Genomic DNA, 27,399 nt, shown 5'->3' on the forward strand with positions numbered 1-27,399 from the left:
AGCCATTTGAACCATTTATTTGTATACAGGGTGTTCGGAAATTCCCGTTACATACTTCTAGGACTTGTAGAGGGGAGTGGGTAGATAGTATTTTGAGTTTGAGCTCATGTCCGGAAACGTTCAGTTTCCGTTCCACAACCATTTAAAAACATTTTGCTAATACGATCACTTTTACAAGTAACTAATTAAGCGTTAACGATCACATCACTAGTTTTACATCTCCACTCATCAGTAGCCACAGAAATTGCCAATGTGCTCGTTGACGGGTTCTCTTCAACGTGATGCAGTACAGGCTCTTCTAATCCGGGTCCGCGGCGTCTCCGGAGCACCCCAGTCACGCTTGCCGACAGTGAAGGTATACTGCCGTTGCGTTATTGTTGCCAAAAGGATATGCAATGGAGTTGGACGGTGTGAAGAAATATCTTGATAAAGGCGCCGTGCAGTTCTTCCATTATCGTGAGCTTCGCCATTCAGAAGGATCATGTCTGCGTCTTCGGCAAACGGTACTCGGCCATGTTGCTGAACACTCACAGACACGTGACTGATGTTCGAAACAGGTTACAGTACCAACAGACGTTAGGTGACATCAGCCAATCGAACGTAACCACCGCCCACCATGACTACCCTGTTGCAAACCTACCTAGGAAACATGTTTTCAAACGTATGTAGAACGGAAACGGTATGTTATCGAACATTGGTTATTATTGAAAGTATTATGTGCTCACTCCATTCTACAAGCCCTAGAAGTTTGTAATGGGAATTTCCAAACACTCTGTACAGCGTGATCCGCGGTAAACATTAAAAATGGTGGCCATTGGCGACCGTGCTATGCACAAATATGGATGGAACGTGTGTTTTTTTTTTTTTTATGAATCGAATACAATGTGTCCACATCTGGTACTATGGATCCACTTGAGAATTTGCAGTGCACTAAACTAGGAGTACAAGTAAAATATTTTAAACGCAGCGTGGTGGAATAATGTCCATCGAATTTAGGAGAAATGCTGGAAAGTACTGCTAGATAATAATTCAGAAGCGTGCATAAACTCCTTTCTTTGTCCGTGCGCACGTTTGCGGAGTAAGGCTACTGTATATAATGTAACTGTTCACAAAGAGAAGGCGAGGGTGGAGGGGGACACTGGCGGTCATAGTCAACTCCTCTCGAAACTCGTCATGGGGTCTTCAAAAAAAAAAAAAAAAAAAAAATTCCAGTTTGGTGAGCGGGCCAAAATCAACAGTGGCCTTTGCTACCACTCGCTGAGACCGGCCGAGGAAACCGCAATTTGTAATTGACATAATCGAAAGAGTAGAGGGTAAATCCCGAACAGGCTATCTCGATTTAGGTTTTTCTTCTTAAACGGTTCAGCAAATACTCGGGCAGTTAATTCGAAGTCCACGAGGCGTGCAATCCATCCTTGCCCTTAATATTTAAGGGGAGACGTCGCCGTAACAACAGACGATATTCCCTTCCTTTGTCGCTTGAAATCGCTGGCGGCGATGTATGGCGGACGATGACGATTATTTTAATTTGTGGGGCTTTCAACGACATTGTTATAAGCGCCCGTACAAATTCCCAATCTTTTCACTGTCCAGTGTCGCCATTTTCCCGAATGAAGACAAAATGAAGAGGACAACACAAACACCCCGTCCCCGGGCAGAGAAAACCCCCGACTCGTCCGGGAATCGAAAACGGGACTTCGTGATCCAGAGGCAGCAATGCTGACCACTAGACGACGAGCTGCGGACTGAGGTACGGCGGATGAGGACACTGGTGCCGCAAGTCGTGAATAACAGCTCGGACAGTGCTGCTCCTACCATGTTGCGGTATGGTGCCCTCGAACAAATATTACTTTGGTTTGGCCCATATTTTCAGACAAGTTAGTTCTGCTGACTGTGACCCCGGTACATAAGTACTGGTTTCTCCCAAAAGCGCGTAGCTTTTCCTGCATGTGGAGCTGTCGAAAACACTTGTGCTATAGTGAAGAATTCAAGGAAGATAGGTAGGGTTTAACGTCCCGCCTACAAGTTTAAGACAGAGCACAAACTGTGAACTGACGAGGATTAAGTACACCACAACATTAATCTAAAGTGAATTAGGAGAACCAAACCTTAATATTGCTGACCGGGCAGTTGAAACATGCTCCTTCCGAATGTAAGGGAGCGTACTAGACTGCACCCGTTTGATAGCTTTACAGCTAAAAGGAATTTCTTGCTTGCTCGGTTTTCGGCTCGTCCTTAACGAGTCTTGGCACTTTCTTCCAGAGTACTAAAAATTTTTTTGTGTTCCTCGAACATAACTCTTTGATTTCGTGCGGATGTTGGCGAGAGCTTGTGCAATTGGAGCGCATCGTGCATAAAATATTGAAACTGTGGTTTTATTGTCAGCAGCTCGTGGTCTACAGTGGTGGAAATCAGTGTAAAGGCACGTGGTTATTTGTGGAAAAATCATGTTTATTTATGTGTTTGGTATTGCATGCATTTTCCCGTACAGTTTACAACAAAGCAAAACAAAATACATTCTCATTTCACCATTAGAATTAGGCCGAGTACGTAAAAATTGGAAAAAGGAAGTCTTTCGGGTAGGAAAGAGGGAAATTGGTATAAAGGCAAGTTCGTTACATGTCGCTACGGTTACAGTATGGAGTTGTCTGCTAACGTGGTACAGCAATTACTCTGATAATGCTGCATGGAAAGCTTCTGTCGGGTTGCGAGCAAGCAAGTTAAAAGCTCACGAAGAAATGAGCCTGTCTAATAGCAAGATTGCTAAAAGATGGGCGTTCCACTAATGTTACTGATAATTTTGTCAGATAGGTTACCCAGTATGGCAAAAAGGGCCGGACACGAAAACTGCCAGCGTAAGATGCGCGTTTGATTCTGCGTAAAGCAAAAGTCAACAGCTAGTGTTCCTCTCAAATCGTGGCTGATTTACAGACGCATCAGGCAAATACTGGCTCAAGAAACGAAGCTGGCGTTCAAGAAACTGCTTCATAAGCCACTTTTAAACAATGCGCCTAAAGAGGCTCGACTGAAGTTTGCGGAAGAACATAAATCGTGGACACTAAGAGTCGAACAAACTAATTTTCATTGATTAGTAGTTGAATTTGGATGGGCCAGATGGCTATCAGTATTCCAGGCATGATCTATGCACAGAATACGTTCGAATGAGTAGAAACTGTAGCGGGGACAACGTTATTATCTGGGCAGCATTTTGTACTAAAGGCAAGACCAACATAGCATGGTTGCACTCCACAGTGAAGTCCGATGGTTATACTGGAATTCTAGAAATTGAATTGGTTCGAATGTATGAGGTATTTGATGATGATGATTTACTGTGTCAGTATAACGCTGAGATTCACATGTCGCCAAAACAAAGTTGTGGTTGCAAGGTAAAGGAATTCCACTTCTGAGCTGGTCATCGAGAAGTCCGGCTTTAAATCCTATAGAGGATCTATGGGGGGGATTCCAGCACGACGTGTTTATCGCTGTGCACGACAGTTTGAGACTGTGGCCGGGCTGTAAACTGAAATTCGAATGGAGTGGACATAAGTTTCGAATGAAGAGATCACTGTCCTATATAATAAATGCATAAGAGGATTTTCGCAGTTACTAAGAACAATGGAGGAGCGACTAGATACACGGTCATAGTTGTGATCTATTTACCGTTTGCGTTAGGTTATTCTAACAATAATTCATAAGCGCCTTTACATAAATTTCCACCCCTAAGTTTGTATTGTTTCTCTAAATTTCTTAAGTATCAGTGCTAATGGTAAAATGAGAATGTATTTTGTTTTGCTTTGTTGTAAGCTCTGCGAGGAAAAATGCGTGCAGTACCAAATATGTAAATAATCCTGTTTTTCCACATATAACCACGTGCCTTTATACTAATTTCCACCACTGTATTAGTTAGCGTCACTGACTCCAGATCGCTCGGTCCCAGGTTTGATCCCCGACTGGATCGAAGGTTTTCTTCAATCTGAGACTGAATTTTTGTGTTGTCCTGATCATTTAACCTCATCACAAAGGCGCATAAGAGACCGAAGTAACGTCAAACAAATATTTGCACTAGGCGGCCGAACAACCCCAGACAAGGCATCCGGCCCAATAATGCCAAACGATCATTTCATTTGTAGTTTTATCTTTTCAACTGTTTTTAATCGTCATAGCTTATATGGTTGGAACCACTAATTAAATATTCGCGAGCAAAATTAGGATCAGTTTTATAAGTCAAAACATGCAATACGTAGACACGTGCCGCCCCCCCCCCCCCCCCGTCCCTCCTTCCATGAACGTTATGAGGCTTCATTGTTCTTGTTTGGTGCATTTGTTTTGACTAACTCTCGTAATATCTCATGTTGTTACTGACGTATTATCAAAAAGGCGTTTTCTGTCGAGCCCGCTGGTGGCTGTTACGACTTTCCGTAGCGTTTCAGAGATTTCTGATATAAGCAATTATTTCCATAGTTATAGGCCTCATTGATGATTTTCCGTTTCTGGAAGAGATGAAGAGGCTTGCACAGTATAGACTTACTTGGAGAACTGCATCAAACTAGTCTTCCGGTTCTAGGCACTTCAGTCCGGAACCGCGGGACTGCTACGGTCGCAGGTTCGAATCCTGCCTCGGGCATGGATGTGTGATGTCCTTAGGTTAGTTAAGTTTAAGTAGTTCTAAGTTCTAGGGGACTGATGACCTAAGATGTTAAGTCCCATAGTGCTCAGAGCCATTTGAACCATTTGAGCCAAACTAGTCTTCGGACGACGACGACGACATAATAAAATTTATAAATTACTACTCATTCGTTAACTTTCTCCATTGACTGCATATTATAACACGCTTTTCAAGTTACAGTACAAACGATTGCCAGCTGCATGCAGATAACCCGGAAGTAAAGTTCCTGATGCATCGTCGTCATTAGTTTTACTCTTCATCTTAAGTCGTATTGGGAAGTAATTTGGCGATTGTGAGCAGTGTTACAATCGATGTATTTGTTCGTACATTATTTTCGGCCTTGAACTAACAAGGAAATGTGTATATTGTTTCACTCTACCTTGACCTAGTGCAAACTACCATCCGCTGTGAACAACAAGTTTGTAAACGCTGTTAAGAGTTTACATTCGCATGAAGGAAGAAATGGAATATTTTTTTCGTCTTCAGTCACCAGTCTGTGTATAATATGTGGTGAAATCCGTAAAAAGTAATGCAGTGTTCGGAATGTATGAAGTCGCCCCGAAATGACTTTCACCGCAGCAAACGCTCATTAATACGTTTTCACTCTTTATTTTTCGAACTGCCTTGGATTCTTTCTGCTCTGTGTTGGACGTGGGTCGTATAATACCCTCCCAAGAGCTGCTGCTCAGACTTAAACGTGTTGCAGCTGTAGTGTCGACACATCTTCAATTAGAGAACAAAAATACTCGACGCCAGCAGCGGCTTCTGTGGGATAGCTACTAGAAGCCAGCTGGCGGTCTACGGATTGAGACGTTCATTATGATCTTATGTGAACCACTTTGGTAAAAGTCTTTTGCTGTTTCCAGTAAGACACCAGAGGATGGGCTTATAACAGTCGAAACCGGTCGCGTGAAAATAAAGAAATTTACAACTGAAGCGGTATTTTCAACCTCTGCTATAATGCTCAGTTGCGGATGTTATTCCAACAGGACTGTTTGTTGTAAAATACCGCGCGGGGCAATTGGAATATATCACGAATTTCTGAATTTACTCTGACATCAGCCGCCATTAATTTTAATAAAATGTGTCTAACATATAACGTGATCCCCAATTTTATCAGAAGAATGTTCAAGAGAATTACTGGTAGCTCACCATGTTACGTTCAGCAGCTCCTGAAAACTGATATAATTAAAGAAATTAGACCTTTATATTCAGAAAAAGATGTCTTAAATAAGAAAGCCTATGTAATGCACCTTAAATTTTCTAATGAACTGACCCATTTTATTTTTGACGACGCGTATGCGCATATTATGTATCGCATTGATTGTCTCAAGGATAACATTACTAGTCCTCATGTGAGGAATCTGGAAAGATTAGGTCTGAGGTTTGACTCTGCTTTAGAAATAGCTACTGAATGTAATTTTAATTTTTACCATACTGTTGAGAACCAAACTAGCATCGTTTTTAATCGCGAGGAAATGTGTTTCCTAAACAAAAGGCTAACCCATAGTCTCGGATCCCCATTTAATCAACATAGGGCCTCTTCGTTGGTGTCCCATACCATCGTTGCCCTGGAGCAGGCTAAATCAGACAACCCCACAAAAAACGCAGTCTGTCAAAAATTGAATAAAGCCATTGGACTAGAACTTGGCACAGTAAATCATAAAAATCAGAAGCACTGCGGTCCTCACAAGAAGTATTTCCACGCACGGGACCAATCCATTTTGAGCGACATTAACAGGAAGATTCATGAGAACCAAGCCATAATTGTGCGGGGAGACAAAGGCCACACGTCAGTAGCCCTATACGAGGCCGACTACGTACGAAAAGCACAGGACTTCCTCTCCAGCCTTAAGTTCAAAAAATACTCATTTAACCCCACAGCTAATTTCGTCGCGGAAATTAAGGAGGCATTTAAAGAAACAGATGCGATATTCACCCCATTTTTTAAAAAAAAACCTTTAATACCGATGAATCCGAGAACGCAAACTTTCAGGGTCGTCGTGAAACTTCGTAAGCCACAGGCTCCTTTAAGGCCAGTCATAACGCTATTAATGCCCCAGATTACTTATTGGCTAAGGAAGTGCAAAGTGTCCTCAGTAAGCATTATTTTTTCCATGATGATCATGCCATTAAGAATGGAGATGAGTTAATTACCCACCTCAAACATGTAACTGTAACCAGTGATAAGAATCTAGCAAGTCTCGACATCGTAAGCATGTACACGAATATTCCCAATAAAGAGGTGATTCCTATTATTCAGTCAAACTTACGGATGTTCTCTCGTCTAGATTCACAAAAAATTACCGAATTCCTACATTTGCTCAGAATTGTCCTGGACCGTAATTACTTTGTCTTCAAAGACACCATATATGGGATCCCCCATTGCTAGTATAGTAGCTAATATTTACATAAATCACATTGAACATAAGTTTTTTTTTCTACCCATCCACAACATCTTCAAAGAGTAGTATGCTACAAAATATACGTAGATGACATCATACTTTTGTATAACGGGACCGACATCCAGCTGCAACTTTTTTAACACGACTTTAGCAAAATGCACCCCCAAGATTGTGTACCATTAGATACCACTCTGGCTTTACACTCCCATTTTTAGATATGGAAATTTCGTTACAGAACAATAGTGTTCACTTCAACATATTTAGAAAACCAATTACGACTAGTTCTATTATTCTTTGCTCGCCAGTTCACCCAAAGTAGCAAAAAATGGCAGCTCTTCGTGCTATGCTTTACCGCGCGGCCAGAGTCCCTCTCTCAAAAGAAAATTACCAGTGCGAGTTGGATACCATTAAATTCATAGCACATGCTAATGGCTACCAGCCAAATGTTGTTGATGTTCATCAGCAAATGCAATCGAAAGGCGCTTCCAACGATCTGTACGGGATTACCCTGTCATCTTCTAATATTGATAACACCTTTTTTTCGGAATCCCGTGTGTAGGTGTTATATTTGACAGGATTGGCAAAGGGCTTAGAAAAGAGGGGGTATACGCCTTCTACACCCCGCGTAAGGTCGGGCATCTATTGAAGCACCACGAAACCAGACAATTGTTACGCACAATCGGGCGTCTATCGCATCCAGTGAAGTGAGTGCCCTTCCTCATACATAGGCCAAACTGGCCGTTCCTTTAACATATGGTTCAGAGAACATCAGGATCTTAGCAATTCCAAATCCGCTCTCACTGACACCTGAAGGATTATAACCATTCCATTTCAAATTAAACACAAATTGCAGGGTTCTATATATTCAACGTAACGGCTCGGTTTTAAACATTTTATAAGAAACAGAAATCATCCGCAGCATTTGCCGTGATCCGTCTGGGGCATTTTCAACGAGCCAACTGCGCTTAAGCACGCAGTCCTGCTGAATAACTTTTCTTTTCTGAAGCAGCGCCCAGCCTCATTTCCTTCTCTTTCTGGTCCCTGATTACTGTAGGCCACACATGTATACTATTTTTTATCGGGTCAGTATTTTTTGTGGCCTTCAATAGCCTTAACGAATGTACGGCATATGCCTCTTTCCTATAGTGAGGTCCGCAAGGTCCACCCAGTTCATTTTACATAGCTGTAAAATTGTTCTCTCTTAATGAAAGTTGCGTGTTTCCATTTTATCCTATGACTATGGCGCATTATAGTACTGTGGCATTATCTGAGCCCTCACTAATTAAAAAATGTACCTGTCTTTCATGATGTAAAGTGCGTCTCAGGTCGTATCTAATGTAAGCGTGATTAGTTGTCACCGTTGGTTAGCAGTTTTAAAATGACCCCACTTTTAATGTGTCCTTTTAATGCTATCGCTGCTAGCTATTAATTGGCATTTTACTTTCTGACGGTATAGACTGTAAGGTTTCGCTACTTTCCTTGTTGATCAGTAACGAGAACTTGTAAATAGGAGTGGCACATGTGCGTGTTCTTTTAACTGATGGCTGTGGCGTGTTGTTCCACGTTGCCACTTATATCGCCACTAAATTAAAACTGTTAACTTAAATCAAACTACATTCACTGCATGAGCGGTGAATATTATGCAAAATAACCATTAAAATTTGTTTTTATTCGCTCAAACAGTTTGTAACGCTATGAAAACTTTATTGAGGAAATAAGGCTTATGATGGGGCAAACAAAAAAATAACGCAGATGGCGGTAAAATGTAAAACTCAGAAAATACACTACTGGCCATTAAAATTGCTACATCAAGAAGAAATGCAGATGATAAACGGGTATTCACTGGACAAATATATTATACTAGAAGTGACATGTGATTACATTTTCACGCAATTTGGGTGCATAGATCCTGAGAAATCAGTACCCAGACCAACCACCTCTGGCCGTAATAACGGCCTTGATAGGCCTGGGCATTGAGTCAAACAGAGCTTGGATGGCATGTACAGGTACAGCTGCCCATGCAGCTTCAACACGATAGCATAGTTCATCAAGAGTAGTGACTGGCGCATTGTGACGAGCCAGTTGCCATTGACCAGACGTTTTCAGTTGGTGAGAGATCTGGAGAATGTACTGGCCAGGACAGCAGTCGAAAATTTTCTGCATCCAGAAAGGCCCGTACATGACCTGCAACATGCGGTCGTGCATTATCCTGCTGAAATGTAGGGTTTGGCAGGGATCGAATGAAGGGTAGAGCCACGGGTCGTAACACATCTGAAATGTAACGTCCACTGTTCAAAGTGCCGTCAATGCGAACAAGAGGGTGACCGAGACGTGTAACCAGTGGCACTCCATACCATCATGCCGGGTGATACGCCAGCATGGCCATGACGAATACACGCTTCCAATGTGCGTTCACCGCGATGTCGCTAAACACGGATGCGACCGTCATGATGCTGTAAACAGAACCTGGGTTCATCCGAAAAAATGACGTTTTGCCATTCGTGCACCTAGGTTCGTCGTTGGATACACCATCGCAGGCGCTCCTGTCTGTGATGCAGCGTCACGGGTAACCGCAGCCATGGTCTCCGAGCTGATAGTCCATGCTGCTACAAACGTCGTCGATCTGTTCGTGCAGATGGTTGTTGTCTTGCAAACGTCCCTATCTGTTGACTCAGGAGTCGAGACGAGGGTGCACGATCCGTTACAGCCATGCGGATAAGATGCCTGTCATCTCGACTGCTAGTGATACGAGGCCGTTGGGATCCAGCACGGCGTCCCATATTACCCTCCTGAACCCACCGATTCCATATTCTGCTAACAGCATTGGATCTCGACCAACGCGAGCAGCGTTGTCGCGATACGATAAACCGCTATCGCGATGGGCTACAATCCGACCTTTATCAAAGTCGGAAACGTGGTGGTACGCATTTCTCCTCCTTACACGAGGCATCACAACAACGTTTCATCAGGCAACGCCGGTCAACTGCTGTTTGTGTATGAGAAATCGGTTGGAAACTTTCCTCCTGTCAGCACGTTGTAGGTGTCGCCACCGGCGCTAACCTTGTGTGAATGCTCTGAAAAGCTAATCATTTGCATATGACAGCATCTTCTTCCTGTCGGTTAAATTTCGCGTCTGTAGCAAGTCATATTCATGGTGTAGCAATTTTAATGGCCAGTAGTGTATTTGCGCTGCAATTGTCGGGGAATAGAGGGTGGTTCACTTCGAACACGAGGCATAAGGGGAGCGCACCACCTAAGTGGACGCGGCGCTGTTAGATCACGGGCGCCGTGCCAGTCACGTGAGGGAGCACGCGCGTCTGTTGGCGTCGGTCGGACCGCGTGACGACGCGTGGGACGCCGCCTCGTGACGCAGGGCGCCGTGCCAGCGCGAGCGCCGGCCGGTGCCGACGCCGGGCGCCAAATAGCGGCCGCGCTCTCGCAACAAAGAGCCCTCTACTCGGGACGCCAACGTGTTAAAATATGGTAGCCTGTGCACTTTTGACTTCAAGGGTAATGATCGTAACTAAATTTCATTTATTCATGTTACGTATGTAAATGTAATTGTTCAAATATGCGAGGGGTGATAAAGTAACGGAATTTTTTCTTCAATTTCGCGTTTTTTATATATCCGATTTTCGAAAAAGTTTGTCTTATTGGTACACATGTTTCTGATCTATGTTTGCATCTTCAGCTGTTTTGAATCTTTAGTTTATTGTTGACAGTCGGAAAGGTTGTACGTGTTTTCGAGTGTTCGGGCAATTTTTTTTTTCTTCCGATTAAGATGGATCCAAAGAACTTGCATTAAATTTTCTTGAAAAATAGAATAAAGTGCCGCACCGAATTCAAAAACTTTGATTTTTGGCGAGTCCCTCATGAATAAGTCAGAGATTACGAGTGGTATAAACGTTTCAAAGAGTCGAGATGATATTGAAGACGACGACGACCGCCCTGGAGGCTATAGCACATAAATTACTGACGACATTGTGGGAGTATGAAGAAAATGGTTGTGGAAAATTGTCGAATCACCATCAGAGATGTTGCAGATGACGTCGGCATCTCCTCTGCCTCATACCAAGCAACTTTTTTCAGGTATTTGGGCATGAAACGTGTCCCAGCAAAGTTTCTTCCGAACTCGTTGAATTTCGCCCAGAAAAGACGTCGCGTGGACAACACTCAGGAATTAATGATTGATGTCGATAATGATCCAGAACTTCTAAAGATTATAACAGGAGACGAAACATCGGTATAAGGAAAAGATGTCGAAACAAAGATCCCGTCGTCCCAATGGAAACTGCATGAAGATCCAAGATCGAAAAAAGTTCGACAAGTTCTATCACATATGAAGATTCTTCTCGCTGTCCTTTCTTTCTTTCCTTTTTCTTTTTGTCGTATGGTCGATAAAGGATATCTGGAAATTATGCGCAGTTTGAATGAAGCAATCCAGAACTTTGGCAAAACCACTCCTGGTAATTGCATCACTATAACGCTCCCGCTCACACCGCAATGTGTGTTCGTGATTTTTTGGTAAAGAATATAACCGTTGTGTTGCTCCAGCCATCGTATTTGCTGGACGTGGACCCCCCTGCGAATTCTTTCTATTCCCGAGGCCGAAGAAAACCCTGAAAGGACGTCGTTCTGTCACCTTTGGTGGGATAAAAACAGAATAGCTGAAGGAGCTGAATGCCATAACGAAAAGTAGCTTCCAGAAGTGCTTCCAGGATTGGAAAAAGCTCTGGCACAAGTGTACTGTATCGGAGGGGAACAAAATTGATGTTGATGAATACAAGTAAATTCTATTTTTTAAAAAAAATCCCGTCATGTTTTGACCACACTTCATATTAAAATTTTATGGTCAACAGCTTAACATTGCAAGGAATGAAGTAAAATGCGTTAGTATCTGCGGAAATCAAACCTGGATCCATAAATTACCACTCTATGCTTTGGACCACTCGTCTATAATGTACTCATGACAACAGTTCCTTAAAAAAAAATCTCTTACACTACACACAATTTCAGGAGAAAAATATTGAACTTTTGAAGTCACTAATCTGTGGCAAATTATTGGCTTAAGATGAAACATTTGTTCAGCCCATGATCTGCCCTTCCAAAAATTCTTGATATTCACGTAAATTAGTCTCCAGTGTTGCTTTTCTATCCTGTTTAGTGTAATTTGGGAGCATAGGTTATATAAAATTCATCACAAATTTCACTGTTGTTTACATCTTGTCATCACCTTTCTTATGCAGTGAATGTATGAAGACCTCTTGGCACTCTCCTGGAGGTTTTCTGTTTTCCAAGTTTTCTCAAAGATTTTTAGTTCATTTTTTAGTTTTTGGTAGGGACCATTTCAGAAGTTTTGCTGTGATAGTCTCTTCTCAGCTGGCTTTATAAGGTTTTAAGCTTCTTCAGTTTCTTTGATAGTTAGGGATAAATCATCTTCCAGATTTCTGTGAGTGTTTGATTATTCAGACTTGTGGGTTGGTTCAGAACATTTAAGAAACTGATCAAAATATTCGAAATTTTCAGCGTTGCATAAGCCAGATCGGTGTGCCTAGTGCCATGCTCTTCTGTTGTTAGATTCACGTTTGAAGTACATTTGCCTAACACTTTAAATCTCAATTTGTTCTGCAAAGATCTACTGGAAAAGCGCCTCTTTAGCAGGTCAAGTGCAGAAAACACTTTCATTCGAAATTTTCTCGTATTCTCACTTGTTTTACCAGCATCCAATCAATTACTTTTTGATTTAAAAGTGTAGTAATTGTAACTAAATTGAATATATTAATTTTATGTCCATAAATTGAACAGTTATTTTTAAATTTTATGATTGTGAGGAATAAAATAAAATGGGGAAAAAAGTATTAGCAGGAATTGAACCCAGGTCCAAAATTTAACACTCTACCTTAGACCCCTCACCCAAAGTGCTAGAGTAGAGTTGAGTTTTATTGGTTCTGGTAATCATATAGTAAATAAACAGTACATTCTGATGTAGGACAAGTCATGACAGCTACTCTTTTTAAGAGTTCCCATACCTATACTTGCAACATACACTACATGCAGTTTCAAAGAAAAATACTGACCTGGTGCTGTGAGCAATGTAGCACAAGGAGTGGCAGAAGGGATGGCGTTACATCAGAGCATGTGCAGTAGAAAACAGATAGCTGTGTTGCTCCTCCGAGTTGATCATAGTGCAGCTGACTGTCATTTCAGTGCTCGACACTGGTTTCTAGTTATCACAGAAAGAGCACTACACAAGTTTTCTTCTGTTTTATTTGCATTCCAATATGCATTCACAGGAAAATGGCACAATTGTAGTGCATTTTTCGGCCCTCACTCAAAGTGAAATGACATAATTTTAGTGAGATATTTACACTGTGCTTTAGCATATTAGTACATGAGAACCGGCTGCCAATGTACTAGTTGCTGTCGTTGCTTGGCCATGTTCTAGAATAATGTGTTGCACTTTGTATTTTAGTATATGTGGCATTCATCTGCAAATAAATATTTTTGTATGTGTCAAAATTTCCACCTAACATAGTATAATTGCAAAATTTAGAACTTCAGGAGTTGAGATAGCAGACTTTTTCAGCTAATTGCCCAGATAAAGTATTCTCAAGTCTGAGAATTCATTATATTGAGGCATTATTTTGGCAAATTTCCTTCCCGTCAACATATTGCTTAATAGATACCATACTCCCATAACAACTAACAATGCTAATTGGCACCTATCATAATCTGTTCCTCTTCACATTAACACTCAATATTCCCTTAAACATCACTCTAGCTGTATGGTTCTTAACAATTCCTTGATTATCTAATTTCAGGTACTAATGTAGTCTTCTTCTAAAAAAGATAATCTTGTAGTAATGCCCTTCCTTCCTTCACAGGTAGTCTGCAACGTTACCAGTCCCTTGTATTTTCTTTCATTCAGAGTTATCAGACTTGTTTCGTTTGTGGCACTGATTTTCAACATGTTGAATCATTTACTTATAATTAAATTTTTTGAGTGACAGCTGTCTATGTACCTTTATGGGCCACACATTAAAATATTACCATATTTACTGGCACAATTATTCCATATGTGGGGGTGGTGTGACTTAGCAGCAAACATTCCAAGCTGTATAGTAGTTAAGATATTAGTGTTTTTTGTGGCTCCTTTGGTGCTGGACCAGATTCACATTGCTGACGTGATGAGTATGTACTTGAGTTCCATATATGCCACACACATTCTTCACCTGATCTGTTGCCAAGTCGCCAATGGCTTCGGAAATTGACAATAGGCTTTCACAAGTATGGATTGTGTAGAAATTAATTTATCAGGGGCAAACACTGACTTTTAATGGTTTCGAATCTGAATAATTCCAGATGGCCTCTTTTAAAGGCTGATGATAGCTTTTTTACATTTTCCCTGGATGTGATATTTTACATAACAAGAAAATATAAGAGGGGATGCACTATTGCACTTATGTAGTCAGATTTTAATTCCTCTTCCACAGTGTGTGTCACAACGTTTACTTGACTGTCTGGGTTGTCCGTTATGTCACAGGTGTGGCGGACGGTGTTGGTGGTTGGAGGCATTATGGAATCGATCCGGGAGAGTTCTCATCGTCACTGATGCGTGCCTGTGAGCGGCTAGTCTGCAACGGCAGGTTTGCACCATCTGAGCCAGCGGCGCTGCTTGCCAGCTCGTACTATGAGCTGCTCGAAGACAAGCGGCCTGTGCTTGGTGAGTGCTTACTCTACACTTTTTCTATTCTTTAAATCTCCTTCTCACTGATTTGCAGGATGCCATAGACACAGATGGCTGACAGTGGAAGTTTCATAAAAATTACTTGTCAGTTGCTTATTCTTGTGAACAAATATTGTTGCAGATATGGCCATGATTTTTTCAGGTGAACTGAAGTCTATTTTTACATCTTCATGATTACTGTGCAGTTCACAATTAAGTGCCTAGCAGAGGGTTCATCAAAGCACCTTCAAGCTATTTTTCTTCCGTTCCACTCTCAAACAGTGCATGGGAAAAATGAACACTTAAATATTCCTGTGCACGCTCTGATTTCTCTTGTTTTATTATGATGGTCATTTCTCGTCTATGTAGGTGGAGTCCAACATAATACTTTCATGCTCTGAAGAAAATATTTTTTTGGTGCCCATCAGTATAAGGAGGAATGATCATAATAATAAAATAAGAGAAGTCGGAGGTTACACAGAAATATTTAAGTGTTCGTTTTTCCCATGTGCTCTTAGAGAGTGAATGGCACAGAAATAGAGGATGAACCCTCTGCCAGTCACTTAATTGTGAATTGCCCAGTAGCCATGTAGACGTACATGTAGACAGCACCGAAGATCAGTTTCGATACTGTAGAGGTACAGGAACACACGAGGCAGCACGAATCCTGTGCCTAATGTTAGAAGTTAGGTTGAAGAAAGGCTAACATACATTTATAGCAGTTGTAGATTTAGGGACATATTTTGATAGTGTTTACTGGAATACACTCTTTGAAATTTTAGAGGTTGCAGGGATAAAATATGGGGGCAAAATGTTGTTATACAGAGTGAGCAAAACAAAGCTGACCCAGAAAATACATCGTGCAACTGAAGATAGGCCCTAGGTGTGGATGATATGTCACATTGCCTATCTTTAGTTGTATGACATATTTTCTGAGCTTGTTTTGTTTGGCCCACTCGGTACTACTTCTGTAGAAATGAGACAGTAATTCCGACACTAAGAAAATGAAAGGGAGGTTATATAATGAGCATCAACAAAAGTAAAACAAAGTAACAGAATGTAGTCAAATTAAATCAAACAGTGCTGACAATTAGATTAGACAAAGACACTAAAAGTAATCGACAAGTTTTGTTATTTGAGCAGGAAAGTAACTGACTGCCATAGTAGGCAGGATATAAACACTTATTGGTAATAACACTGCACGTAAGTATATTTGGAAGTCTGGAGTATAACCTTGTATGGAAGTGTAACATGGACAATAGACTGTTCAGCCAAGAAAATAATTTCAAAATCTTGTGCTATAGAATAATACTGAAGATTGAATGAGTATATGGAGTAACTGATTGATAGGTACTGAAGCAAATTGGGGGAAAGAAGAAATGTAGGCATAACTTGACTCAAAGAAGGGATGGGTTAATCACACTTCGTGCATGAAGGACTGGTTAACTTGGTTATGTAGGATAGTGTGGATTGGGTTAAATTGGATTAGATGTACTTTTCGTTCCAACTTATCCATAGGGAGGAGATCCTCCAGGATGTGTAACATATCAGAAAAGAAGAAAAAAACCAAAGTGACTTTAAATCTTTGGTTTGGGGGTGGGAGGGGGGGGAGGTGCACACTCCGCTGCAGAGTGAAAATCTCATTCTGGAAACATCCCCAAGGCCGTGGCTAAGCAATGTCTCCGCAATATCCTTTCTTTCAGGAGTGCTAGTTCTGCAAGGTTCGCAGGAGAGCTTCTGTAAAGTTTGGAAGGTAGGAGGCGAGGTACTGACAGAAGTAAAGCTGTGAGGATGGGGCGCGAGTCGTGCTTAGGTAGCTCAGTTGGTAGAGCACTTGCCCGCGAAAGGCAAAGGTCCCGAGTTCGAGTCTCGGTCCGGCACACAGTTTTAATCTGCCAGGAAGTTTCAACACGATTGTGCCCAGGAGATGGTGGACCACATCAGCTGTGACATCAAATGGGCTGCTGCAGATTCCATTCCACAGTCTAGCAACCACCTCCGATGACAGTCTGTCCCTTGATGGAATAGCAAATACCACTTGGTAATCAGAACCTGATGCACAGCTGTGCGGAAATTAAAACATCATCCAATCAGAGAAAACATTTATGGTTTCTTATCTGCGAGAGCACAACTAAGGCGAGTGATAAATGAGCAGAAGGGGAACTCCTGGAAGGAATATACAACTTCGGTTAATCAGTCCGTTTGGGACTCAGTAAGGTGGATTTCAGGCAAGGGCGGTACACCTCCCTTATAGTCATATTGAGAAATGGGGTCTTGGTGGATGCACCTAAAGACATGGCTCTGTTTTTAGCAGAACACTTTTTTACCGCCACTGTGTCACCCAGACAAACTCCTGCATTGCAAGTGTTTTGTAGAACCAGGGAGATAGTAGGTGGCTCCACTTCTTCTTGTGTAACCCATGTGATGAGGTCTACAATCTTACATTCTCCGTCTGGGAACTCGAATCAGCTGTCTGTGGCCAAAGACACTGCTCCAGGACCTGATGAGATTCATAATGCATCATTTGCATCCTGAAGCCAAAGCAAAACTTTTTTCTTGTTGTAATCAGATCTGGTTTGGTGGACAGTGCCCCACGACTTAGAAGGAGGCAATATTAATTCCTTTGTGGAAGCCAGGCAAGGATCTTACCTACCATACCAGTTATCAGAGTGTAGCCCATACCAGTTACATCGGTTAGACACTCCAATGCATGGTCAGATGATGCCTCGTCTGGCTTCTGAATCCTGAGGTAACCTTTTCAGGTGCTACTGTTCTGCCCTTGACAGTTTAATTGTACTGTAGATGATGACATACAACAGTGAGGCAATTTCAGCTGACTGTCAAGAGGCTGGAAGCTTGTGCCAATGAAACTGATTTTTGGTTCTCAGCAGAGAAACTAAAGTGTGTCAATTTTAACCATGCTTGTCAAAGTTCTAACTAGCCATAGCTCATGATTGTGGGACAATATATTATTTGACTCAAAATTAGCCTGGCTTCCACACTTGAAATTCCTGTGAACACAAAGGGCTTCAAATCATTGTATGTTCAAAATGCCTTGACAGTTTTATAAGGCATTTTTCAGATCACATTTACACTATGGCAGCTTGGTTTATGGATCAGCCTGTATCTCCTACCTCAAGTGACCAAGCTATTCAGGACATGTACTACTGACCATCTCAAGGATCTGGGTGTATCAGACCTCCAGATACACAGCCAGGGGTGAAATAAATTGATGCATTGGCGTCTTCAGAGGCCCAGAATAATTTTAAATGCGATGCAATACAAGAAAATTTATATTCCAGATTATGTTTTTTACAACTGTTTTCTTCACTTTTAAGTGCAATCCACAGTTTTATAGTTGTTCATGTGGATGGCTCCAGCAAGAGAATGCCCTCAGCAGTTCAGCTGTTTTCTCTGACAGGGGGTCTTCAAAGTGCACCTTCTGGACCCATGTACAAATTATGATGTGGAGTTATATCTCCCTGAAATCCAAAATAACAACAATATTCATCTTCTTCTTTAATGACATCTGACATCTTTTATGACTTCTGAAATAAGTCCCACGTATGTCATTTTAGTAAATCTCTTCTTGGAATTTATAACAGCGTCGTTTGTTTGTTGTAATTTTTGATATAACAAATCAACCTGATGGGCATTATAATTGTTAGCAACTGCTATCTGTTTCAAGGTATCAATTTCCTTCTGGATTGCATCAGGTTGAAGAGGTAATTTCAATATCCTATGTATTACTGTTTTAAAAAATGCCATTTTGTATTTTAATGGATGGCATGATGAAGCATTTATTATTATGTCGGTTGATGTGGGTTTTCTATAAATAGAAATTGTTTTCCATTCCTGTTTGCAATTGTGAGGTCCAGGAAATTAATACTATTGTTACTTTTGTGTTCTACTGTAAATAAAAGTTTTGGATGTAAATTATTTAATAATTAAACAATGCCCATCAGGTTGATCTGTTATATCAAAAATTACAACAAACAAATGATGCTGTTATAAATTCCAAGAAGAGATTTACTAAAATGACATACACGGGACCCATTTCAGATAAAATAAATAAATTATTTAAGAATACAAGTGTGACAATAGCATTCAAAACCAATAACCCACTACAGGTGAAACTGAAACACACAATTGGGGAATCAAATATACACCAAAAGTCAGGTGTTTACAAAATACTATGTAATGACTGTGAGAAACAGTACATTGGCCAAATGGCCGTAACTTTCCAACACATTTTAAGGAACATACTACTGGTACTGCACATACCAAATCAATATTTGGTCAACATCTTGATGGATACAATCATTCTGAGGGTTGCATTTCTAACAATTTGAAAATATTACATACTGTGCCAAAAGGAGTACTGCTAAATACTTTAGAAGAAATTGAAATCTATTCACTTCACAGAAGTAAACCGTTATCTGTTTTAAATGAGCAGCTTGAATTCAAAGACAGACATTTCTTTGAGCTTTTTGACGATCTGCTTTAGAATGTTCACTCATCTGTCCCTTGTTTTTAAAATTATCAGACCTTTAGGAAATATTTTATCTTTACTTCGTAATTTTATTTCGCCAAACATTATTTATGACTGTTATTTATCTGTTTTTAGAATGTTTGCTTATATGCTCCAAACATTATTTATGACTGTTATTTATCTGTTTTTAGAATGTTTGCTTATATGCTTTAAGACTGCATATTGCTAATTCACATTCCTTTACTTTTGACACTATGGCTTGTAGTATTATAATTTCAAATTCCTTTCATTTTCATTAAAAATAAAAAATGGAACCTACATATGAACTTCATAGACAATATTTCATAAATGTGCACAACTACTGTTCCCTCTTGATTCTTTTTTTTCTTCTTAGTATTGATCTGTAAGAATTATTATGTAATCTATGTAAATGGAAGTCTCTTATTACACCAGTAAATCATATGTGTATCTGTGCAGCATGTACTGCACATGCCAGTTAATGACTATTGCAGCCTACTTATTGAAAATCGTTTCAATAAAGACATGTTGCTGCTCAATGATACATCATCTGACGTGACAGTCCTCGCCGTTCCACTTTCACAACAACTTTGTTAGAAAGAAGCCTGCTGCCACATCTTTGGAATGGAGTCCAACTTCACCATGGCAACCAGTGGTTCCAAATGGTTCACTAACAGGCCCTGAGAGAGCAACTCATGTACTGTCAAACTGAAGTTCATTTATCCTACATGTTTAAATATTTTTAAAGCTTCTTAATTGACAATAGCTTTCGAACAAGCTAAGTTTAGTGTGTGTTTATTTTCATTTCTTGACAATGCTCTTTTAAGTAAGAAATTTTACATTGTTATTCAACCTATAACCCATTGGTTAGCAATGACATCATTCCGTTAGAAGTGGGCGGAGCCTCCATTATATATAGTAAGATGTGCACTGGTTTCTCCAGTAGTGATTTATTATCAGGAGGAGGTTCTTACTCATTGGTAATTCTTCGTTTTATAGCTTTGTAGCCTCATGTACTTTCTTTAATGTACATAGCCCTCTAATTAAAGCTTTGTTTATGACTTGTAGGTCTGATGATGACCACAGTAGTGGTTGAAACCGGTCACTGTAATAAATAAATTGTGATCAAGACTGTTTTTGATAGTAAATAAATATCATTTCTGCTACTACTCATAACTTTCACCCTCATCAATATTCTATACCCATTGGTCTGTTCATTCCATTCAGCAAGTCCTTAAAGTCTTACTTTCACTGAGGATATAAATGTCATCGACGATGCTGATCATTGATACACTTTCACTCTGAATTTTAATCCCACACTTGAATCTTTCTTTTATTTTAGTCATTGCTTCTTCAGTGCATTGACTTGTAACAGTAGGGGTGGAAGACAAAATAGTTATATTGGATCCTCTTTAATCTGAGCACTTTGTTCTTGATCTATCTGCCCTTGTTACCTTCGAGATTTTATGGATTATACTTCTCAAAAAGTCTGATGATGCTATGTCGCCAGACAGGAATCAACTTGAATAGTCCCTTGGTAGCAAATTGTGTATGCTTTCCATCTACTCACTCTCTCGTCTGTGCTTGACACTAGAATTCCTCTTGCATTCGTACTACTTGGTATTAAGTTCAATGAAAGTTGTTTTGATTTTTCTGTATGCTGAATCAATCTTCTCAATGACCATTTCCTTTTCAAGTTCTTCCCTTTTTTCCTACAGCCATATTGAATGGAAATAGTAACCTGAAAAGGCAAGTCAGTATTTGTACAAAAATTCTACTTATTTCAACTGACTTGCCATTCGGCTTTAAAGGGCTGGTAAGATTGGCATATAATACGTTGAATATCAATCAATGAGGCACTAGGGAAAACATTCCATTGTTGCAGAGGGAACTTACTCTTGTTTCTTGCACAGAGACATATATGTAGCATGTATGGGTGTTGTATAGCCACAAAACTTATTCATCATTTTACCCAAAAGCAAATCATCAAATCCAGTTTATAACAATAATTTGAATAATCTAATGATATACACTTGAGATTGTTAGTTGGAATTCAGAAAATAAATGAAAATGACCAAGCTAATTTGGTTTAATTTTCAGATAGTATCCTTAATAGTATTTGTGTTTTATAATTAGTGAAAAGATTTACAAATGCTGTGCCGTATGTAAACTTTAGTAAGTCAATTTAGATTTTCAGTATATATAATATTTTTCCCAGTGGAAACAGGAACAAAAGTCTGACAATAATTGTCTTATCAGACATGGGTAAAATATTCTCAAATGTGTTGCAGGTAGTACCACAGCGTGCGTGGTTGTGCTGAATCGCGAGACACACATGGCATACACAGCGAACATCGGAGACTCTGGGTTTGTTGTCGTACGCCGTGGACAGGTGGTGCACAGATCTGAAGAACAGCAGCACTACTTCAATACACCTTTCCAGCTGTCAATGCCACCACCTGGCCACACTGGGCTTGTCCTCTCTGACAGGTAACTATCAATTAGAAGCTTTTAGATAATCTAGAAGTCAATAAAAGTTTTTTATTTAGCTGTCTGGTGATCTCTGCCTCAGATGAAATATCAAATATTTATAGTGGTTGTGGCCCTCCTTATTACATAACATATTTAAATTTTGTAATCCAGAAGTGTTTATGCATGAGTGAGGCAGTTCAGTTGACCATAACTTAATATTGAGATAAATTAGCTATAGGTATTGTGTACCATAGAAAATACTGATATCAAAATATTCAAATGAATTTGTGTAAGGGAAATAAATTTTTTTAATGGAAAGATAAAAAAAAGACTTACTGCTGCTTATAAAGATAAGAAGGATGGAGCTGAACAACAAAAAATGTCAGGAACAAAGACTTTCGTGTACCATTGGTAATTGTGTTACATAAAGGACTACTTCGTGCATGAAGCAGATATATTTGCTAAAGTCTTCATGGATCATTTTCTTTATTGGTTGGAACAAGATAAGGGATTGGGAGCAGAACTGTCAGATGTTGAAAAGTAAGGGCCACCCCAGTGTGTGCTTCTCATGTACTATGCTGTACTAGGTCTGGAGAGTATGAAGGATGAGGCTGCACAGTAATTTTGTTTTTTGTGCAATAGTCATGTGCCAAGGGGAAGAATGTATGGTTGCATTATCATGATATAAGAGCCGTGAATTGTCTCACCCCATTTCAGGCCAACCGTTCTCATTTTCTCGCATGCGTTGCAACACTTCCTGATAGTATCATTGATTAACAGTTTGTCCCTGTGGTACGAATTCATGAGGTACTAATCCTTCAAAGTCAAAGAAAACTATCAGCATTTGACCTGACCTGATGAGCTTTTTCTCGTCTTGGAACCTGTTCCAACCAGTTGTGAAGATTGAACCTTCGTCTCAACATCATAACGGTAGGCCCACATCTCATCAGCAATTATGATTCTCTTAAGGAATGTCTTGTTCCTATATGCGCGATCCAAAAGCTCTTCACTGATTGCAAGGTGGAGGTCTTTCTGTTCTTGACTCATGAGCTGTGGAACAAACTTGGCAGCAACACGATGCATTCCAAGATGATGTGTCGGGATTTAATGACATTATCCAACAGAAATGTTACATTCTTCTGCAATTTCTCGGACAGTCAGTCTTCAGTTGGTATGCATAATTTTGTTGACGTTCCTGACATGAACATAGTAGAGTTTCAAGGGCGTCCTGAATGAGGGTCATCTTTAACTTCTGTTAAACTGTGTGAACCATTCATAACACAGAGTAGAGCTGTTTTTCATTGGAAATATTGAAGATCGGTTTGGGGAGGTTGTAGCAATAGATAAAGTGAGAAATGGATCTTTGCCGATCAAAACATCACACACCAACCAGTCACGTGGAGGAACTTCAGGCCTGTGTAAAGATAGGAGATACACCAGTCACCGTTTCTCAATGTAACAACCTCAATAGAATTCAAGGTGTTACCTTCCATTGGGACCTAATGTTACAAACTGATGAAGAGCTGCTTACTAATCTGACATGGCATAGAGTCCATTTTATTCACCCACATCCATAATGGACCTAAAGATAATGTAGTGGTCACTGGAGCTTTCTCCTGGCCTTCTCAGGCAACATCTTGCCTGAGAAGGCTCAAACTTGCACCTGACCATTCTGATTTAGGTTTTCAGTGATTGCCCTAAATTCAGGCACATGCCGGAATAGTGCCTTTGAAAGGGCATGGCCGACTTCCTTCCCCATCCTTCCCTAATTCAATGTGACCGATGACCTCACTGTTTGGTCCCCTCCCCCAACCACCCTGAGAAGGTTAAGGTCATGGCCTATAGGTGTTGATGTTAGATCTTATTTTCCTCTTCAAATGAGATGATTTAAGTACCAAATGTTAGGACACATGTCGTCCTGCTGTTTTAATGAGGATATCTGTTGGGCATGTGGACAAGCACACTATGAGGGTAGCTGTTGTGACCATCCTCCTCAGTGGGAGGGTAGCTGTTCTGATCAACCTCCTCAGTGTGTCAACTGTCCAGAACTGTACCCTCCTCATTCATCACTCTACTCAGTGTTTAAGAGGGAGAAGAAAATTCAAGAGTATAAAACACTTGAATCCCTGTCTTATCAAGAGGCAAAGAAAAAGTTTGAACCCCCCAGGGGGTCCACAACTCTTTTGTAGATACGTGCGTGGCGAGCACGGGTCCCCGAGCCATTGCAGCCTTCTTTCTCTCCCGGGCTGCATTTCCTTTGCCTTCCCCTCCATGCTCCTTTCCCCTTGCCCTCTCCTCTCCCTCTATTGGTGTCCTTGCTTATGTTGGCCCCCGCTATCCTCCTGGTTCTGTTGATTTTACACTCCGGCTTTGTTGCGTAATCATCTCCTTTTGGCATTCCTTGGTCCCCCTCTGGGGTTTGACCTCCATTACAAAATTTCTCCTCCGTAGTGTGAGCCATTTGGGGAAGAGCACCTTACCTAGTGTCTCCGACGTGCGCCGTTCTAGTACATTCCACCTTTTCTTTCACGTCGTTGTCCGATGCTAGGGTGCATAGCCAGCACGGTAGCCAGCCCGTGTGGTGGGGTCGCTATGTACCCTTTTGGTTGAGCCCCCTGAACACACAGGGATCACACTTCTGATACCTGCGCTGTACCTCCTCATGCGTGCCTTGGAGTGGTTGCTCGTCATCCTGGAGCATCGGAACTCGCGGCAATGGCCGCCGTGCCAGACGGCCCTTGCTGTGGCTGGGTGGCGCCCGTGAGGAGAGCCCCTGATTGGAGTGGGTGGTATCAGGGCGGACGCTATGCAGATGAAACGCATACGGCTCCAAAACTCTGGCCGTTCTTCTGCGGCCGTCTCTCTGCGTGGAACTGATTCCTCAAGTGCTGCTTCTCTTGCCCCTTCGGCCTTCTCTTCCATGGCTGCCCCCTGGGAAGAGGGTCAGGCCCGTCGTCTAGGGGCAAAACCTTTCCCCCGTTATCTAGTTTGCACCAGGACTGATGGAGATACTTTCACCAGTGTCAAACCTTTTCTTCTTTGTGGAACACATTGAAGACAAGTTTGGCGAAGTGGACTCCCTGAGCAAGATGCGATCGGGTTTGTTGCTGATAAAAACTGCTTCAGCTGCCCAATCTGCGGCCCTTCGTGCCTGTACCCATCTTGGCACAATTCCTGTGTCCATTACCCCTCACCAGTCTCTAAATATGGTACAAGGTGTGATTTTTCACAGGGACCTCATCCTTCAAACTGATGAGGAACTTCGGGACAATCTTGGACGGCGGGGTGTTCACTTTGTTCGGCATGTTCAGAAGGGTCCTAAAGATAATTGTATTGATACTGGTGCCTTTATCCTGGCCTTTGAAGGGGATACCCTCCCTGAGAAAGTTAAGATTATGGTCTATCGCTGTGATGTGAAGCCGTACATCCCACCTCCTATGAGGTGTTTAAAGTGCTTGCGTTTTGGCCACATGTCTTCCCGCTGTTCCCAGGCACCTCTCTGTGGTGACTGTGGACGTCCACTCCATGAGGGGAGTCCCTGTGTTCCCCCTCCTGTATGTGTAAATTGTCATGGTAGTCATTCTCCACGTTCACCAGATTGCCCAGTATATAAGAAAGAAAAAAAGATTCAGGAGTATAAGTCCCTCGATCGTTTAACCTATACAGAGGGCCGTAAGAAATATGCACGACTGCACCCTGTGTCCATGATATCTAGTTACGCCTTGGTTACATCTTCACCCCTTCCTCCCCCTTCCTTACCCCCATCCCGGACCCCTCTCCTCCCCCCTTCCCCTGCGGCTCCCACACCTTTTCCTATGGGCGCTGTTCCCCCTCCCCAGCCGGAGAAGTGTCCCACTCCTTCGGTGTCTGCCGGTCAAGGGCGCTTCTCCCGGAATGCCCCTTCCCGGCACCTTCCAGGTCAAAGGTCTGCTGCCGCGCGACGACCGCGAGAGCCGCGGTCTGTCGGCCCCCAGGTCGCCCGGTCTCTTTCTGTTCCTGATCTTGCTGCAGCTGGCTCCTTTATGCCACACAGCCCTCCTCAATCTCTGCCTGAAAAGAAGAGGAAACATAAGTCCCGGGACAAAGAGCCTCTGGTGTCACCGGAGGTCCCTTCCCCGACTTCACAACCGGATTCTGACCTGTTGTTCATGAATGTCGCCCCCTCCTTGTCGGTGATGGGTGGGGACCCGGCGGTATGACTGGATTTAGCGTGTTCAGCCCTCATTTAAACCATCGTTCTGTGGTTCTCCAATGGAATTGTAATGGATACTATCGTCACCTTCCGGAATTGAAATCCCTTCTTTCATCCTACTCTGCAGTTTGTGTGGTTGTCCAGGAATCTCATTTTACTGATGCTCACTCACCGACCCTCCGTGGGTTCCGTGTTTTCTGTCGAAATCGGGTCGGACCCTTGCGGGCTTCTGGTGGCGTTTGTATGTTGGTCCGTACAGACATTGCTAGCATGTGGATTCCTCTCCAAACTACATTGGAAGCGGTTGCTGTTAGGGTCCACTTAGACTCTGCAGTCACAGTTTGCAATCTTTATCTACCTCCTGACAGGACTCTTACACCTGCTGCCTTAACCACCCTTCTTCAGCAACTTCCTCCTCCCTTCCTCCTCCTTGGAGATTTTAATGCTCATCATCCTTTGTGGGGCAGTGCCTTTCCATCTAGACGAGGTCTTCTTATAGACCAATTTATTGCAGACCACGACCTGTGCCTTCTTAATGATGGCTCCCCTACTCATTTCAGTGCCGGTCATGGTACCTTTTCTGCCATTGATCTTTCTCTTTCTCCTCCCTTCATTACACTGGTCGCCACACGACGACCTTTGTGATAGTGACCATTTCACGTTGATTATCACGCTCCCTTCCCACTCCCCGATGGACAGGTTACCTCGTTGGTCTTTCCACCGCACACTGCACAGGTCGAGTTTTCTCCTTCTTTGTCGGGTTGTATTGATGACGTCCTACGTGACGTGTCTGGCAAGATTGTTCGCGCTGCTAGCCTTGCTGTACCGCGCTCATCTGGACCATTTCGTCGCCGGCAAGTCCCGTGGTGGAGTACGGCCATTGCCATTGCCATCTGTGATCGCCGTCGAGCTTTGCAACACTTTAAGAGGCACCCATCCGTAGCCAGCCTTACTACCTTTAAATGCCTCCGTGCTAAAGCCCGTTATTTAATCAAACAGGGTAAGTGGATATGTTGGGAACGATTCGTTTCTTCCCTTGGTTCTACTATCCCTCTGTCACGGGTATGGGCTACACTTCGTTCTCTCCAAGGTTGCCTTCGGCAGTCCACCCTCCCAGGCCTTCACCTCCCAGATGGCATTTGTACGGACCCATTAGTTCTTGCAGAACATCTTGCGACCCATTTTGCAGTGGCGTCAGCGTCAGCCTCCTATCCAGCTGCTTTCCTTAATCAAAAACAGCTGGCTGAAGCTTCCGCCTTACGTTTCACCCCTTGTGAGTCAGAATCTTACAACGAACCTTTTACTGAATGGGAATTTCTTTCTGCTTTATCTTCTTCTCATGATACGGCTCCTGGCCCAGATTCCATTCATAACCAACTGCTTCAACATCTCAGTGCTCCACAACGGCAACATCTTCTTCGGGTGTTT

General features: G+C 42.0%; 1 protein-coding gene across 1 annotated transcript in view; it reads left to right on the plus strand.

Annotated features, from left to right (window-relative positions):
* LOC124620529 (protein phosphatase PTC7 homolog) overlaps nt 1-27,399 on the plus strand; it is a 114,285-nt gene that overhangs the window by 52,521 nt on the left and 34,365 nt on the right. The window contains exons 2-3 of the mRNA XM_047147075.1: nt 14,615-14,794; nt 21,599-21,797. Coding sequence (XP_047003031.1) covers nt 14,615-14,794; nt 21,599-21,797 — 379 coding nt within the window. The remainder of the gene's footprint in view (nt 1-14,614; nt 14,795-21,598; nt 21,798-27,399) is intronic.

The sequence above is a fragment of the Schistocerca americana genome, chromosome 1, assembly GCF_021461395.2.
Source record: "Schistocerca americana isolate TAMUIC-IGC-003095 chromosome 1, iqSchAmer2.1, whole genome shotgun sequence".
Lineage (NCBI taxonomy): Eukaryota > Metazoa > Arthropoda > Insecta > Orthoptera > Acrididae > Schistocerca > Schistocerca americana.